The following is an 18,979-nucleotide window of genomic DNA, read 5'->3' on the forward strand; positions in this document are numbered from 1 at the left end:
GAATGCCCCTTTTTAGCACTTGCGCCACCATAACTTCTGCTGCCTTAACTTCCACCAAGAGAGTCCTGTCTGAGATGAGGTGAGGAACTTACACTGGAGAATCTCCACCTCAGCTGGGGTGAGGGACTTGCTCCAGCATAGTCTTTCCTGAGCCTCAGCTTAGATGCGAAAGCCCACGAGCTGCCAAATCCAAGCTCTCTCTTACTGGCAGATCTTGGGTTTGGATTGTCCTGTAAATCACGGCTGTTATTTTGTCCCTGTTTTTGTCTTGTGGGGAATACCTTTTAAAATCTTATTAGTGTGAATTACCAGAGTTCTTTGGGTTTCATGTTCTTCAAGTTTCTCTGCCACCCTCATCTCCAGTCTTTAGCACTTAATTCAGTGATTTAGTGATTCAGCTCACCGTGGTTTCCTTCTACGAGAATGAGTGACAATGAGCCTTGAGCTCTTCCTTTCTTCTCCTCCTCTTTTGTATGCCAGAAGAGATGGAAAGCTTTCAGTTTTATTTTATTGTATCGCTTTACAAAGATCACAAAAGAGTTTAGATAGAAAATAAACATTAAAATGAATAAGAGAGATCCTTAGTAATGAATACCCCCCCAAAAAATTATCACAGGTAAGACACATACGCATGCATAACAAAAACAGTAAGAACAAACAGTGTTATTGGAAGGAATATTATCTTTATAGGAACCTACTTAATTATTCACTAATAGGCATAAAAAAACTCTTGCAGTTTAAGAATGTACCTATAGCCCACAGATATTTCTATCAAACTTTAAAAAGCAGGGAAATTGGGCAGCTATAGTGAATGCACCAGGGGAGCAGAAGACCTAAACACTATATTAGAAGCTCACCTGGAGTGCATACCACAGATCAGAAAAGGTACCGCCAGGGCCAAGAAGATGCCAGCATGGTTAACGAGCAAAGTCAAGGAAGCTCTTAGAGGCAAAAAGTCTTCCTTCAGAAAATGGAAGTCTTGTCCGAATGAAGAAAATAAAAAGGAACACAAACTCTGGCAAAAGAAATGCAAGAAGACAATAAGGGATGCTAAAAAAGAATTTGAGGAACACATTGCTAAGAACATAAAAACCAACAACAAAAAATTCTATAAATACATTCAAAGCAGGAGACCATCTAGGGAGGCGATTGGACCCTTGGATGATAAGGGAGTCAAAGGTATACTAAAGAACGATAAGGAGATTGCAGAGAAGCTAAATGAATTATTTGCATCTATCTTCACAGTGGAAGATATAGGGCAGATCCCTGAACCTGAACTAACATTTGCAGGAAGGGATTCTGAGGAACTGAGACAAATAGTGGTAACGAGAGAGGAAGTTCTAAGCTTAATGGACAATATAAAAACTGACAAATCACCGGGCCCGGATGGCATCCACCCGAGAGTTCTCAAAGAACTCAAATGTGAAATTGCTGATCTGCTAACTAAAATATGTAACTTGTCCCTTGGGTCCTCCTCCGTGCCTGAGGACTGGAAAGTGGCAAATGTAACGCTAATCTCAAAAAGGGATCCAGGGGGGATCCTGGAAATTACAGGCCAGTTAGCTTAACTTCTGTCCCTGGAAAATTGGTAGAAAGTATTATTAAAGCTAGATTAACTAAGCACATAGAAGAACAAGCCTTGCTGAAGCAGAGCCAGCATTGCTTCTGCAAGGGAAAGTTCTGTCTCAGTAAACTATTAGAATTCTTTGAGAGTGTCAACAAGCATATAGATAGAGGTGATCCAGTGGACATAGTGTACTTCGACTTTCAAAAAGCGTTTGACAAGGTACCTCACCAAAGACTTCTGAGGAAGCTTAGCAGTCATGGAATAAGAGGAGAGGTCCTCTTGTGGATAAGGAATTGGTTAAGAAGCAGAAAGCAGAGAGTAGGAATAAATGGACAGTTCTCCCAATGGAGGGCTGTAGAAAGTGGAGTCCCTCAAGGATCGGTATTGGGACCTGTACTTTTCAACTTGTTCATTAATGACCTAGAATTAGGAGTGAGCAGTGAAGTGGCCAAGTTTGCTGACAATACTAAATTGTTCAGGGTTGTTAAAACAAAAAGGGATTACGAAGAGCTCCAAAAAGACCTCTCCAAACTGAGTGAATGGGCGGAAAAATGGCAAATGCAATTCAATATAAACAAGTGTAAAATTATGCATATTGGAGCAAAAAATCTGAATTTCACATATACGCTCATGGGGTCTGAACTGGCGGTGACCGACCAGGAGAGACTTCGGGGTTGTGGTGGACACCACAATGAAAATGTCAACCCAGTGTGCAGCAGCTGTGAAAAAGGCAAATTCCATGCTAGGGATAATTAGGAAAGGTATTGAAAATAAAACAGCTGATATCATAATGCCGTTGTATAAATCTATGGTGCGGCCGCATTTGGAATACTGTGTACAGTTCTGGTCGCCTCATCTCAAAAAGGGTATTATAGAGTTGGAAAAGGTTCAGAAGAGGGCAACCAGAATGATCAAGGGGATGGAGCGACTCCCTTACGAGGAAAGGTTGCAGCATTTGGGGCTTTTTAGTCTAGAGAAAAGGCAGGTCAAAGGAGACACGATAGAAGTGTATAAAGTTATGCATGGCATTGAGAAAGTGGATAGAGAAAAGTTTTTCTCCCTCTCTCATAATACTAGAACTCATGGACATTCAAAGAAGCTGAATGTTGGAAGATTCAGGACAGACAAAAGGAAGTACTTCTTTACTCAGCACATAGTTAAACTATGGAATTTGCTCCCACAAGACGCAGTAATGGCCACCAGCTTGGATGGCTTTAAAAGAAGATTAGACAAATTCATGGTGGACAGGGCTATCAATGGCTACTAGCCATGATGGCTGTGCTCTGCCACCCTAGTCAGAGGCAGCATGCTTCTGAAAACCAGTTGCCGGAAGCCTCAGGAGGGGAGAGTGTTCTTGCAGTCAGGTCCTGCTTGCAGGCTTCCCCCAGGGACCTGGTTGGCCACTGTGAGAACAGGATGCTGGACTAGATGGGCCACTGGCCTGATCCAGCAGGCTCTTCTTATGTTCTTATGAGCTCCTCACTGAGATATTGGACTGCCCTACAAATTTGTCAAAATGCAAACACAATTTGGGTTGGTCTTTCACAGTCCTCCGTGGCGCAGAGTGGTAAGCGGCGGTAATGCAGCCGAAGCTCTGCTCATGGCTGGAGTTCGATTCCAACGAAAGGAGGAAGTCGAATCTCCGGTAAAAGGGGTTGAGGTCCACTCAGCCTTCCATCCATCCATGGTCAGTAAAATGAGTACCCGACGCATGCTGGTGGGTAAAGAAAGGCGGGGGACGGAACTGGCAATCCCACCCCATATATATGGTCTGCCTAGTAAACGTCGCAAGACATCATCCTAAGAGTCGGAAATGACTCGCACTACAAGTGTGGGGACACCTTTACCTTTTTTTCACAGTCCAATTCATTTCCTATGTAGCTTGGAAGAATTTGGTAACATGAGCATATGGTGAGTGGTGGGAGGAGGGAGAGGGGAGAGGGGAGAGAAAGTGGAAGGGGGGAGGAGAGATGGGAAGGGAGGGGAGGGAAGAGGAAAGTTAGGTTTGATCATTTGCATGCTTATTGAGTTCAATAGGATTTACTCCCATGCAATCATGCTTAGTATGGGTGAAACTGGCCACGGGGGATGAGGAGAAGGGGGAGGTAGGGCTAGCGAGGGGAGGAGGGGAGAGGGAATGGGGAGGGAAGGTGAAGGAGAAAAAGAGGAGAGGAGGGGAGAAGGTTGAGAAGAGTGAGAAAGAGGGAGAGGGAGGGAAAAGGCAGGTTTGATCATTTGCATGCTTCTTGAGCTCAGTGGGATTTACTCCTGTATAATCATGCTTTTCATAGGCGAAACTGACTTGGAGGAGGGGGAGGGAGGGGAGGAGATTGGGTAGGTGGGCACTGGGCAGAGGGAAAGCCCCTTTCCTTTCTAAAATGAAAATGCTGTTAACAGTATTATTATTATTGGGATTTTCCCCACCTTTTTATTCTACATCAGATACATGTAGGTTCCCACCAAAATTTAAACCAAAGCTGTCCCTGGCCATATCCACACCAGATATTTATTCCACTTTAAACAGTCATGGCTTCCCCCAAAAAATCTTGGGAGTGGAGTTTGTGAAGGTTGCTGAGAGTCATTAGGAGAGTGTTATTCCTCTCACAGAGCTCCAATTCCCAGAATTCTCTGGGAAGAGGGGCTGACTGTTAAACCAATCTGGCCACTGGAGCTCTGTCAGGGGAATAGGAGTCTCCTAATAACTCTCAGCACTCTTCACAAACTACACTTCCCAGGAGTTCCCAGTGGGTAGCCATGACTGTTTAAAGCATAATAAATATCTGGTGTGGGTGTGGCCACGATTAGCCAAGGCAAACAGCTGGTAGTCTGGCTTTTAGAACACTGATAGTTGGTTCTTACTGAGCATACCTGCACTATCATAGACTCTTAAATTAATTAAAAATCAGTCAGACTTTTTAAACTTTTAAACTGCAAAAGATGAAAGTCAGAGTATGGGGAAGCTGGATTACAGGTTCGCTGTGAACATGGCTGATTTTTAATTAATTTCAACAATTTATGAGACTACTGACAGAAAAGTCCCACAGGGGTTTGGATTATTTTACTCTTGTTTTAGACTTTGAACTCTGGATTCTCTCTGTTTTGTGTATCGCCATGAAATCTCAGAGGGTTGTTAAGCAAGCATTTCTGAGTTCAGGACTATACATTCGGTAAGATTTTGTTTTGAAATGAGTTTACGGGAAGCAGCAGAATGGCATGGGGGTTATCATGGCGGACTGTGAAAAATCCATGCTGGCTATAGTAAACAGCCACTCTAGTTGCTGTATAATAACCCTTACATAGTGGGAACTGTTCATATTAGCTCTTGTCTCCCTTGGTTTCTTGTTCCAACATATTTTAATGAGGGAGGGGGAGGATCCCCCCCCAGAAATCCATTATCTCTTTTTTTCCATCTTGTTTTACCCATAATATCCAAGGTTAGAGTTGCAAGGTCCCACAATTTTAATATACCATCCTCATAGTCAAGGAAACTTTCAGTTTTAAAGTAAGCACATTCAGCTTTCAGTTTTAAACTAAGCACAATTTCCTATGATGTCCATACTCAGGAAACTGTGGTTTATTTAAACGACAATTAGTAAGAATACGCTGGGATCAAATTTTGGATTTGAATCCTGGAATTCTCATAAAAGCATCCTTGCATCATGTCTGGAGTAAGTGGGGGGGGGCAGAGAAATGGTTGCACACACTTCATAAAGAATACATTCTTTATTTGAAGGGAGAGTTTGGCCTAATTTATTACAAGGCACTGTTTCCTGTTTCTGCAAAGCAATCTTTCGTTTGAATGGTGGAATAGACTTCACCACAGCTGTCAGGTCGTTTAATAAAGTGTTGAATGGGACAAGGCAAAAGAGCTGATCAGAACTGAAGATCTCTAAACTGGTAGGTGGCCGAGCAATCACATACCTGTTTTTGGGGAAAAAATCAGCAGTATCAGAATGTGAAAAAACTTTTAGTAAGGGGGTTTGAGATTGTTAAAAACTGGGACACTGATGCAAAAGACCTATGAAGTTATGCAAAAAAAAAAGTGGAATTTAATGGGATAGAGAATATAATATTCTTACTCATGTAATGATCTCTTTTGAATGTACCATACATGCATGATATCCACCTTTAAATAAAATAATACTGCAGTACTACAGTATTTAGATCAATATTGATCCCTATACATGTCAATGATTTTGGTTTTGTTTTGTAATTGATGCATCAAATGGCTCTGCACCGATGAGGAAGTTTCAGTTTGCAATATACTTTCCTATTTTCATTTGGATTGGGCTCCTCTTTCAGACGGTAGAGGCCAAAGCAAAGGATTCCAAACATGTCAAGTGCTCGAGTATACACATCCCCAAAGCAGAGCTGAGAAGGAAAAGAAAAAGGGAAATATTGTCTTCATATCATATCAGCTGAATGTCCCTTGAATTACTTATTGAAGATCCTAGTTTAAAATAGCAGTTTTTCTTATGCTTCTTGACAACACAGGAAGCTAGAGTTAATTATGAAACTCTTCTCATTAAAATTCCTTCCTGATTTTGAAGAGTTTTCCCCCCTCCCCAAAAAACATGGATTAGGAAACCTTACCTCTGCTCTTTTCATTTTGTATGGACTCATCTGCACATGCATTTTTGTCACAGGTTCCAGTCAGGGTTAGGAAGGCCACACATAGAATGCATTACAGTAATCTAGTCTAAAGGTTACCAACACATGGGTTACTGGATCACGTGGCCAGGCTATCCATAGCCAGAAGTTTGGTATACTGTCAAACCAGCTGAAGGTGGTAAATGGCACTCCTAGCCATGAAGATCACTTGTGGCTCCAGTGACAATGTTGGATCCAGTAGCACCCCCAGACTATGCACCTCTACCTTCAGAGAGAGTGCAACATTGTATAGATCAGGTGACCTGTCTAATTCCTGAATCCAGGAACCACCCACCCACAGGATGTCAGGATTCAGTCTCAGCTCATTGGCCTCATCCAACCCATTACTGCATCCAAGCACTGGTCCTGCAGAGCCTCACCTGACTCAGATGATACAGAGAAATAGAGCTGTCATGTTATCTACAAATTGGTAATACCGCACTCCAAATTCCCTGATTAATGCTCCCAATGGCTTCATATAGATATTAAAGACCATCAGGGCCAACATGATAGGGACAGATGAATCTGACCAATTCTTCTTCTTTCCGTTTTCACAGCTTCTGAGCACATGCTTAACTGAGGTCATCTACTCATAGCCCATTGTCCTCACTGACATAAGCACTACTCGTTGGTTCCAATGGCTCTTTCTAAGTGGGGATCTTGATGCAGATGCTGTTTTTAACAGTCTGACAAACCTCATGCATGTGATTCAGAACTGTGTATAGCTTGCTAATCCAGAGCACACTAAATGCAGCTCCCTGTCTTCCTAAAACTTTCAGTTGTGCTGGTTTGAACCACATCAATGGGACTTAAAAGGGATAGTTTGAAGAACATTAGCTGGAACCTTAAAAACAACTCACCAGCAGCCCTTCTACTGTAGCTGGAGAGTCTGTCAGTGCTAAAAGTGCCAGTTTACATCGGTTCCTAGGTCCAAAGTGCATCACATTGCTAGCACTACCACTCAGTGAAGTCTCCTCTGCCAGATATTCTTCTAGCTCTGGGCTGGTCCCACCAGTCACCAGTGTCTGCAGCAAAGCCAACACATGGTGATTGTGGTAGGTCTGCAATGGTAATGTACAGAAGACAGAGAAAAAAAACACTCATTTCTGTCAGAAGACACAATGGATAGTAAATGCCTATAAAATCAGAATTAAGTGATGGGGCCCTCCTGCAGGTATTCTGTAACAATTGTTCAAATTTCCTATCATCATAGAATCACATAATTGGAAGGGGGCTGTAAGGCCATCAAGTCCAACCCCCTGATCAATGCAGGAATCAGGGAAATCTTTTTCACATTTATTTGTCTGCCATGGAGCTTGAACATCTTATGTGGAATCCAGGTGTGCCTTCTCAAATGTTGATATTATTGGGGACTGCTCAGTCTTCCGGGACCCCATTGGGGAACAGTCGTAGCCCAGTGGTAGAGCATCTGCTCTACATGCAGAAGGTCCCAGGTTTAATCCCCAGCATCTCCAGATAGGGCTGGGAAAGACCCCTGCCTGCAACCTGGGAGACACATTGCCTTTCAGTGTAGGCAGCACTGAACTAGATGGACCAATGGTCTGACTCAAGATAAGGCAGCATCCTATGTTCCTATGTCACCCAACACCAATTAAGAATACTCCTTAGTCCTTTCAGCCTTTTTGAAGAGGGATTTATTCAGTATTATCTTGTTCTCTACACCAGCTTTACCTAGTTCAGAGGGAATCAACATTTTACATACTTTGCTGCATGGTGCTGAGCTCTTAAACATATCGCAGTTACACTTTTTTGACATCAAAAAGGATTGCATTTACATACTTGGATTAATTAATAGGATTTGTGTGTTACCTGCATTTTGTACATTATTTGCTGAGTTATACACTGTTGGAGTTTGCCAAGTTTAAAGAAAGACAACGAAAGAGAGAGGAGTTTCTTTAAGAAAGTCCCTGCAATATATGTGAGATTTTAGTACATTTAAAAGAAGATTCCGTCTTGTTGAAAAAGATCACACTCTTGCAATAGTACGAATTCTGAGTTGAGTTGGCCAAGGGAAAAGTAATTCACCTAAACGTTGCTAATGTGCTTGTGTTACATTGATGAACAACAGAAGAACAATAGAGAAAAATCAGTCTTGATAATCTATTAATATTCTTTTTGTGTGGCGTTTTTCCAATGCCCAGGAAGTGCTTATACACAATTGTAAAACATGACACAAAAAGAATGATCAAGATTGGTTTGGGACAGTATTTTATTAATTGGGACAGGAGCATCAATAATGTTGAGGGGAGGGACAAATGCAAAGGTCCTGAAAACTGTGACACAGGGCACATGCTCTAATCCCAGACTTAATTTTGGAAATTCTCAACACCACAATTCAGGAGTTGAATACAGCACAGAGATAAGTTATCAAACAATAAAACAATAGAATGGGTGAAATCTGCTCATAACCCAGCTGTAAGATTTGTAATGTTATGGATAATTAGGTACATTTTGCACAATTTTCTTATCTCAGGCTAACTATTTAAGTTGTACTGCATTAATTTATCTAGAAAGTCAGATTAGGGTGGCTTTTGTACATTTTATTTTGAGTGAATTTGCATTTCTCCCTGTGCCCAGTTCTGTTCCAAAGTCCATTCCAGGAATCTACAGACATCTCCAGGCCTTTCTTTCTTCCTTTAAGGCCTTGGGTGCGTCAAAGACTTGAAGTCCATCCCTCACAATGCCTCCCTCACAGTCCATCCCTCTTGTAGCCACACAAGTAAACACCTAGCATTATACAGAGGCTCTCTGAGCTGCTCTAGACTTCAACCCACATGCCCAAAGGGTTACTCTATTGCAGCCTTTCCCAACCTTTGGGTCTCCAGATGTTGCTGGACTAAAACTTCCATCAGCCCCTGCCAGCATGGCCAATGGAATGATGGGTATTGTAGTCCAGCACTATCTGGGTCCCCAAAGGTTGGGAAAGTTTGCTCTTTGCATGAGAAGCTGTCTTCCATAATATTTCTGCCCCAACAGGAACCCAGGTTAAAGATGCCACCAAATTCTAGATAAGGTTGGACGTGCAACTTATACATTTTATTAATAAAGCACACATGCAAATTGATAGTCAATTTGCACTTCTGTCCATGGTGGAAATCTGCTGGAAAAGATTAAGAACATACTGGAAACATTTGAATCCATGCTTGGCCAGTTCCACCCAGCAATCTTCTAGAAATGGACAATTTAATAAGACACCCAAGTTGGGAGGTCTCTAAGGGACTTACAGTGCACAATAAAGAGTCCAAAAAGCTGTCAGAAAATATTTCTCCTCTGGATAAATGTTCTGGGGTCTGGCCTGGATAGTCAGATTCATTTACATTGCTCTGTTCAAAGAATTGTGCATTGGAAGCTATTTCTGAAAGAGACAAAGCAATAACAGAAGCTCAACTGCTTACAAATACAAAGGTTGTTCATAATTAATGGAAATTATCATAAACAACAATTCCTACTGCTCTAAATGAACGAAAAATAATGTGTGAGAGAAGGAGTTTGCTTTAATGGACTTGTATAACCAAATCAAGATCAAATTAAGATCAATCGAGAAATGAGCTCATGTGACAATAAATAACTGGAAGCGTGTGAATATGAAGCATATGCTCTTCCACTGAGCTATGACCCTTTCCCAGCCTCCCCGGGATCGAAGCAGGGCATGACCACATAAGAGTGGTTGCTGCCATGACTGTGCACCAGATCTGGCCAAAGTCCAGATCCCATATTGTATCCAGCAACCCTCCTCTCACCAGCTGTTGAGTGGAGGGTTGAGTCTTGCTAGTTGCAGGGGTCTGCTTTGGCAACACATTCCATGCAGGGAACATACTAGCAAAGCAGACCCCATCAGGACTGCTCTCTCCACTCATCAGCTGGTGAACAGAGAGTGCAATCATGCTGGCTGCAGAGGTCTGCTTTCCTAGTGCCCTAGCAGAGCCCAGCAGGACGGAACCCTCCACTCAACAGCTGATGAGCAGAAGTTTCAATCCTGCTGGCTGCAGGTGTCTGCTTTGCTGGTGCTGTTCCCCACAGGGAACTCACTGGCAAAGCAGTACACAGCAGGATTGAATTGTCCACTCACCAGCTCATGAGTGGAAGGTTCAATTCTGCTCTTTGTAGTGTGTTAGGAGGAAGGTATCACAGCCTTTCCTTCCCCCCACTCCATCCTCACTTCATGTTTAATAGGGTTTAAAACCCTAATTAAAATATTAATGGTGGCCCCAAATCAATTTGGGGCCCGGATCCAGTCTGAATCAGCCCCAGATTGGCCTGTGTTGGGGCTGATTCGAAACACCCTAGTAACCACACCACTCAGGTAGCATAAGAAATAATCCACCATCATTGTTTCTGAGGATACTCTGTACTATGGTGCTACCTGTACTCCATCTACATCTTGAAACAGACTTAAGGAATAACAACACTAACTGCCTTTCCCACAGCTCCATGGGAAAACTGTAGCACAGGAAGACATCAAGGCACATTTGCATTGTAAGATGCTGAATTCCTTCCACACCAGAATTTATGGTGAAGTGGGGAGTTTGTGTCTTCCACTACTGATTAATAGCATTCTTAAATTAAAGAAGGGCTTACTACAAGGGCTTACTATAAACATTCTAATCTGCTGAGCAACCAATGTGCCATCATTTACTGCCCTCAGCCTTCCCAAAAACCATTTTCACATTTTGAGATTAGGGATGGGTGAATATGTCAATTTCAGTTTCTCTCCACTTCTCATTTTTTCCAGTCATAAGTTCAGTTCTACCCATTTTCACATCAGTTTGTGATTTTTTTTAAAAAAAGTCCTTATGAGAATTCATCAGCAATTTAGTATGAATTTTCCTAGTATTCACATTTTATATGCAATTTTCCCTAATATACACATTTTGTATAGCAATTTTTCTAATAGAAAGAATATTTGCATGGTATATTCACAAATATATGCATTTATATGCATACTTTACCCTAATATATGCATTTTTGTACACATTATTTGGCTCGATAACTGCATTGCAAAATTCAGAGAATTGCAAAATTTGAAGGATGGCTGTGTTCAGTTCACATATTGTTTCAGAAACTGTGAATTCAGTATGTTTGCCTTTAAATGCAATTCTCTCTGAGATCCAGCAATATCAATAGCTTTAATCACTATGATGTATCAAAATATCCAAGATTGAGGACTGAAGGGCATAGATGTGCATCAAAACAAAACTAAAAACAAAACTTCCATAACCTCCAGAAACATCTAAGTTGATGTACACACCATTAAAGAAAGGAAGAAGCTTTGCTGGGATGCAAAAAGTTTGTTTTAGTTTCATGCTGGGTCTTTGTAACACTTTGTTATATTTATTCTCCTGATAAGCTATTGAGACTTCTTCAAAGCCACTGAATTACTATTTGTCAACTCTTTTTATGTTCCTTGGACACAGCATGCTGTCACTTTCTGTCTTTGAATTCTAAAGAGGGTTCTGGAGTAAATAAATAATGCATCGGGCATAATAATCTGGTGAAATTTGTTCCCAAAGAAGAACTTACTCAGCTCGGTGATTATGGGGATCCGTTTGGCAAAGATGCGCAGTGATTGATTCCCAATTGTTTCCTGACTGATTCTCCTTGTATTAGCTTCTGCTAACAATGTGGGGAAAGAAAGTAGATAAAGTTAGGATCGAAGAGCACAGTTTTGGAGAACTACCAAAAAGTACTTACTGTATATTATTGTAATGCAAAACAAAAAAGATACCTCTGCTTGTTGCATACTGTTTTTCCAAGTTTCATTATCTTGAGATATTTGAGATATTACAACTGGAACATTCTCCCTGTTGCTGTCTAATGTGATCAAATATCAGTCAATTACATCAGTTGCCCTGAAGATGTAGAATGAAGTCAACCCTAAAATTCACAATTACTCTTCTCTACTGGTCTTCCAGAGAGGGTGCAAAGTCATAAGAACATAAGGAGAGCCCTGCTGGATCAGGCCAAAGGCCCGTCTAGCCCAGTATCCTGTTCTCATAGTGGCCAACTGGATGCCTATGGGAAGCCCCAAAGGAGGACCTGAGTGCAATAGCACTCTCCCCACTTGTGATTCCCAGTATTCAGAGGTATATTGTCTCCAACAATGGAGGGGGGGCATCTCTTCTATGCAGCCTTCAGTTTAGCTGACTAGTTAGTTTGTCCAGTGCTATTTATTCTGTTTTCATTGCAGTCTTTCCCCTAGCTGTTTAATTCATCTTTATATGCTGCCTTGAGCATATGGGAAGGCAGCTAACAAATGGAGTCATCAATTAAGTTACTCTTCGACGAGTTTGATGAAACACAAAACTATTCTGCAGAAGACTTTCTCTCTTTTTAAATTATTTCATGTATATACCACACATATACTTGGTCCCCCCCCCATCAAGGAGGAATGGCTGGGACTGGAGCTATAGCCATGAAAGGCTTGTGGGGTCCTAGCACCCTCAGAGACATCCCACAATCCCTCTTTGATTGTTCAGCTTTTCATTTTTTCCTAAAAAGTTGCTTTTACTCATGCAGGCATGACAAGGATGCAGGCTGTATTCTGACAGATTACTCACTAAGCCAGCTCCCATTTCCCATGTTTCTGGTCAATAACTACAAAGGCATTAGAATAATGTGACAGAACTAAGAGCTACCTTTATATTCATTTGTTTGTTTGTTGAAATGGTGCTCAGGTAAGTTAAAACTTTTAAAATAACAAAAATAAAAATGGAAATAGATTGAATTTTAAGAAATAAGAACAGTCCAAATATAATTGATTGGCAGAGGCTCTTGTGAGTGCAGATTATGACATAATATATACATTGCCCTACTTATATGCTTACAAAATAGGTGAAGCAAAGCACACACACACACACACACACTGCAGTTCTTGATTTAAATCCAGGAAAGCATTTACTGCATTCGCTTTTCCCTCCAATATGCTAATGAAGAAAACAAGGTCACACTACCAAGGTGGTAATAAATTGGATTAAAAATGGAATTGGCTGTATAAGCAGGAATTTGGGTGGCATTAAATGTGTTGGTGGGATATTTATGTCACAAGATAAAGGAATTAGAAAATAGATTTTGGAGTGCACCTAGATGAATACAGTGCTACAGGACACAAGGTGGGGAGAGGCCCTTTGTGCCACAGTTAATCCAGTTTATGAGTCAATGAAGCCTATAATCACTTAGCAGATTGTTAAAAACAGACTGAAAAGATGAAAATGTTTTAGAAGAGCTATAAGAAGCTCCTACCTAAGACATTGAAATTTTCAGGGTCTTAGAGAGGAGCTCTGCACTGCTTGGCTGTTGAATATTATCAATTAAGTATCACATATTTTATCTAAAGTATTTTACTTGACTTCATTTTAGTTTCTTGAGAACATCCAGATTACAGACCAAAGTCACACTCAAGTGTGATGATGGGATGAAAGAGAAAAATGGAGTGTCTCAGAGCAACATTGTTTCATTAGACAAAGCACTTGCAAGCATTAGGTTAGAGGTAAGCTCTGTATTCAGTTGTGAGTGAGATCACACCTCAGTCTGTACTGCCCAAGCTGCAGAGGAAGCAAGGGCGAGGCCCTCTCCCTGGCTTCCTGTCCCAGCACTTTCTGTTTCCTTTGCAGGTCCTGAGTCTCTCCACTTAGTTTGATTATGCAAGATACAAACATTATTGCTAACACAAATAGCCTGAATGTCTCGATAAATTCCTGGAAAATTATGGAGAAAGTATAATTAATTCAATGTATTGCTGAAGGAGGACTGGTTGATTGATTTGTTTATTTATATGCCACTTTTCTACAGGGACCTGTGTCCAACAAATGTCTTCTTATCAAAACACAAAAGGTGGTGGTGAGGATAAACCAATTTATGAAACTTATGTCAATAAATTCACATAGGATAAAATCAACAATTTGGCAAACATAGAATCAATTCAAGATTGCAAAAGAAATAATCTAAACTTAAATACATAAGTACAGAGCAAAAAAGAAAGAAAGAAAAAGAATGTTAACAGACAATAAATAAAATGCTGGTTTTGCTGGACTCCATTTCCCATTGTCGCTGATCATAGGCCATGCTGGCTGGGGTTGATGGGAGTTGGAGTCCAACAGCATCTGTAGGGCCACACAGGTTCCCTGCCCAATTATTTATTTATAAGATTTCTATTCCAGCTTTCATCACAAGCATTCTCATGGCAGGCCACATTCAAATAAAAACAATACAAATACATACAATAAAACCAGTAAATAAACCAATAAAACCATCTCATATCTGAATCTCTTAATTTGCTTCCTGTAACAATATAGGCAGCTCGATATCTCAGCTTCCTTCTCCATCAAAGACGTGGAGGAAGCTATGTGTTTTCAGCTATTGCTGAAAGCTAAACAATATTGGGGCCACCCACACCCATCGCTTGGAAAAGTTACTTTTTTGAACTACAACTCCCATCAGCCCCAGCCAGCATGACCACCACATTGGGCTGATGGGAATTGTAGTTCAAAAAAAGTAACTTTTCCAAGCTCTGCACAGCTGACAGGGAAAAGCAGTCCATGACTGCAGTGCCACAACCAAGAAGCACTCTCCTGAGCTAAAGTACCTCAGGCTTTACACACTGATGGAACAAGAAAGGCCTTCCCAGGAGATCTTAATGTCCAGGCAGGACAATGCCAAGATATGCTGCTCCTTCAGACACTTGGGACCTAAGTCATATAGGGCTTTATATATAGGCACTAAAACTTTGAATTGGACACAGTAGCATATAGCCAGGTAGTGCACACTCTTCAGAACTGGAGTGATATGATCCTGGCCACTGCATTTTGTATCCACTGCAGCACCTGAACCATCTTCAAGGGCAGACCCATAAAGAGTGCATTACAGTAATCTAACATGAACATTACTAGAGCATGGATTACTGTGGCTGGGTCATCTTTAACCAGAAGTAACTGCAGCTGGTGAACCAGCCAAAGTTGGAAATGGGCAGTCTAGACCAGTATTGTCTGCTCAGACAGATAGCAACTCTCCAGGGTCTTTGGCTGAGATTTCTCATTCCATGCTACCTGAACCTTTTGATTTGATATGCCAAGGACCGTCTGCATCCAAAGCATATGCTCCACCACTGAGTTATGGCTCCTCAGATAGGAGATGGGAGGGGCCTGAAAAAAAGGAGCAGACTCAGCAAGAAGAGAGGTAAGGATTTAGAAAGTAGAATTGTTAGGAGAGGAAGACAATGACGTAAGTATGAGCCAAGACGGGGTAAATTTACGTGGGATCAAGGAAGATAATCTGAGGCACTTGCCCACCTGTTTCCACTGTTTGATGGGCATCTCACTGATTTCTAGTGTAACAGTCCATCCTGCTCACATAGCATAAGATGAAAAGGGCAGAAAAAAAATCCCAAGGCATTCTTTTGATGGCATGTGGTCCTGGTGAGATAGAAAGCTGTGCATTGTTTGCATGAAAATAGTTTAAAAGGTTATGGAGGAAATGGGATATTCTACCATCTGTATCTGGGTGATTATATAGATCAGGCTTTTATGAAAATCATTTTTTTTTAAAAAAAGTGTTGTATTCAGCTAAGGCCTACTCAAAGTAGACCCATGGAAATGAATGAAATTAAGTTAGCCATGTCTACTAATCTCAATACATTTACTCTGAGCAGGACTAGCATTTAAAACCACCAGTTGTTTTAAAGGTAAGACGGAGGAGGGCCTATCCCTTGACCTCTAATGTGTTATTAGGGTCATTAGAGGGCACTGGTGGATGTGGATCTAGCTCATGGCCTTGGTCCCTATTAACTGACCTGCAAGCCAGAGCTTGGGGGGGGTGTAAACTGGGCGTCCAGAGTGCTTTGTACAAAATTCATATTTTATAATAAATATAAAAGAATACAGCATTAAGAATTATCACATTCCAGAATCAAGACCAGGTAATTATGACTATGAAGCAGTGGCCATCATAGTGGAGTACATGCTTTGAATGCAGAAGGCCTCAAGTTTGATCCTTGGCATCCCTAGTTTAAAGTCTCAACAGGTGATGGAAAAGATCCATCTCTGGCTGAAATTTTGAAGAGCCTGTGCCAATCAACCTGAAAATTCTGGGCTACATAAACAAATAGTCAGGTGTGGTATAAGGAATCTCCTTATGCTAGTTTGGTTTCAGAAAAGGGGAGCCAAAATGTTCAAGGGGATAGAACAACTCCCATATGAGGAAAGGTTACAGTATTGGGAGGTTTGTAGTTTGGAGAAAGGGCACGTTAGAGGTGACATGATGGGGAGCGTATAAAATTATGCACAGCCTGGAGAAAGTGGAAAAAGACAAGTTTTTCTCCCTCTCCCATAACACTAAATCTCAGGGACATCCAATGAAGCTGAATGTTGGAAGGAAAGACAAAAAAAAGTACTTCTTGACACAGCACGTAGTTAAACTTTGGAACTATGAGGCAGTGAAGGCCACCAACTTGGATGGTTTTAAAAAAGTATTAGACAAATTCATGGAGAGTAAGGCTACTATCCCTGATGCCTATGTTCTGCCTCTACTGTCGGAGGCATTATGCTTCTAAATACCAGTTGCTGGAAACCTCAGTAGGGGAGAGTGCTGTTGGATTCAGATCCTGCTTGTAGGCTTCCCTTAGGCATCTTCTTGGCCACTGTGAGAACAGAGTGCTGGTCTAGATCCAGCTGGATCTTCATATGTTCTAACTCCAAAAATCGATGGAGAAATTCAGATGAGAATTTTGGTAGTGTACCTATTCAGATGACATTGTGTTTAATTTTAATATGAAGGTAGTCATACCCTGGCTACAGTTTCCTAATGTCAATATTTTTGCTCCCAAATAGTACACAGACCTGTACGTGAAATCTCTCATCTTGGCAGGCTGCTATTATGAAAGATTACTTAATTGCACATTTCTACTGTATGTTTGAATTGTAGTAGCATATTAAGTTGTCAGGCTTAATTACTGTTGTATGTTTAGATTATGCCACAGATTATTTAGTTCAGTACCTAAGTTTGCCAACCTGCTGGTGGTGTAACATGACAGAATACTAATTACAGCAAAACTGAGAAATCTATTTTTCCCCCATGGGAAACAATGTTATGTTCCCACCCCTCATAGAAGAGCTTCATACCCCCTGTATTTAGGCAACAGTTGGTTATCAGCTAACTGGCTATATACTGTAAGATCTCTCATGTAGGAAGTGTAACTGCCTGAGCTCTTTGTGGGTTCTGACTAGCAATACAAGGATCTGCCAGTTTTGGTTCTCTCAGTTTCTCTTTTGAATTTAATTCTCATTTCTGTAGCAATTTGTGTTGTTGTTTTTAAATCCTCATAAAATTCTTCAGCACTGTATGCAAATTTCTCCTAAAATACACTTTTTTATATGCAGTTTGGACTAATGTACACATTTTTGCAAACAATTTTTATAATATTGTTATGAGCGTGGGAGCTGTAATAAGGAATCAAATATTGGGGATTTTTAATCTTTGATTCATCTCAGTGAACCAGAGTTTGGAAAGCTGGCAACAGCAAGGATTCCTGGGAGATAGCTCCTCTGTGACTTCTGAGTACATCTCTTGCAAACCTGAAGGTATAGACTTTCTGACTCCTATGGAAATTTAGGGAATGTCACCCAGTAAGAATAGGCGCTCCTTTCAAACAAAGGAAATGTTTATGATAGTCTAAGTCCTAGGAGGAGACAGAATAGCTCCTTTCAAACTAGGAAATGTTATGCATTTCTATAGCTCCTTTCAAACTAGGAAATTTTATGTATATCTAAGCCTTTAGGAAGAGACAGGATAGCTCCTTTCAAACTAGGAAATGGTCTGCATAACCTTTATGATAATCTTAAAGGAAGAGACAGAACATTAGGAGTTCACAGGTAGGAGATTGCAGTCATTATCTGGGAATCCCTCAAGGAATGGTTTCTGGAAAAACAACGAATTCCTTGACTGATGATCCTAAATTCTTTCATTGTTCTTATTTGTCACATCCACATCTTCCTGGAGACATTTACATTGGGTTTACATTGGGGGTCAGTTTAGTTAGGAAAAGGTATAAAACATGAGGGGTTGGAAGTTCCTCTTTTGGAGGGCACCAACAGCTGCTTTTCTTATCAACGCACCCTAGCCTCTTCAGGACAATGGCAGAGCTTCAGAGCTATGGATTTGGGTGAGAACTTTAAAATCTAGCGCTGGTTACAAAGGACGGAGATTTGGCTCATTGGGCTAGATACGAAAGTCTCTCTCTCAGCCTTAGTCTTGCAGCAACTCTCCAGGAAAGGTATATGCAACTTCTGTGCCTCTTTCTTTCCTTTTTCCTTCTGTGTGGGTGAGTTTGATGTGAAAGTGTGCATAAGTTTAGTTTCTTTACTTTAGTCTATCCAGTGTTGCTGAATGAATGAATAATAGTTAGAAAGCTGCTCATTGTTAACTGTAATTGTAAACTGCGATATTTTCCCTTGTTCCTTCTCTTAATAAAACCACTCTTTATTTTACTTTCTGTGTATGTGTCATTGGGTTAAGGGTAAAATTATACATGCTCTGGGGGTGACGTGCGGATAACTTCAGCAAAAGATCCTGCTGCTCTCTTAATAGGGGGACTTGGATTTCTAGTGAGCTATGCTCATGAGGAAGTTCAAGGTCCATTCATAACAGGGTTGGAATGGATTATCCCTGTGGGTACCCTCTCCAGCCTCTGATTTGGAATCCTATGCCTTGGGGTGAAGGGCTGGCTCTGCTGGAGTTTCTTTGTTAAGCTAA

The 18,979-nt window shown here is 41.1% G+C and overlaps 1 protein-coding gene across 1 annotated transcript in view; it reads right to left on the reverse strand.

Moving 5' to 3' along the window:
• Window positions 1-386: 386 nt before the first annotated feature.
• The window catches only part of KCNU1 (potassium calcium-activated channel subfamily U member 1), a 115,928-nt gene continuing 97,335 nt past the window's right edge, over window positions 387-18,979 (reverse strand). The window contains exons 25-30 of the mRNA XM_061593375.1: window positions 11,759-11,851; window positions 9,463-9,593; window positions 7,078-7,278; window positions 5,805-5,938; window positions 5,332-5,488; window positions 387-518 (exon numbers count right to left, since the gene is read on the reverse strand). Of these exons, the coding sequence (XP_061449359.1) occupies window positions 387-518; window positions 5,332-5,488; window positions 5,805-5,938; window positions 7,078-7,278; window positions 9,463-9,593; window positions 11,759-11,851 (848 nt within the window). The remainder of the gene's footprint in view (window positions 519-5,331; window positions 5,489-5,804; window positions 5,939-7,077; window positions 7,279-9,462; window positions 9,594-11,758; window positions 11,852-18,979) is intronic.

This window comes from Rhineura floridana, chromosome 12 (genome assembly GCF_030035675.1).
Source record: "Rhineura floridana isolate rRhiFlo1 chromosome 12, rRhiFlo1.hap2, whole genome shotgun sequence".
Taxonomy (NCBI): Eukaryota; Metazoa; Chordata; class Lepidosauria; order Squamata; family Rhineuridae; genus Rhineura; species Rhineura floridana.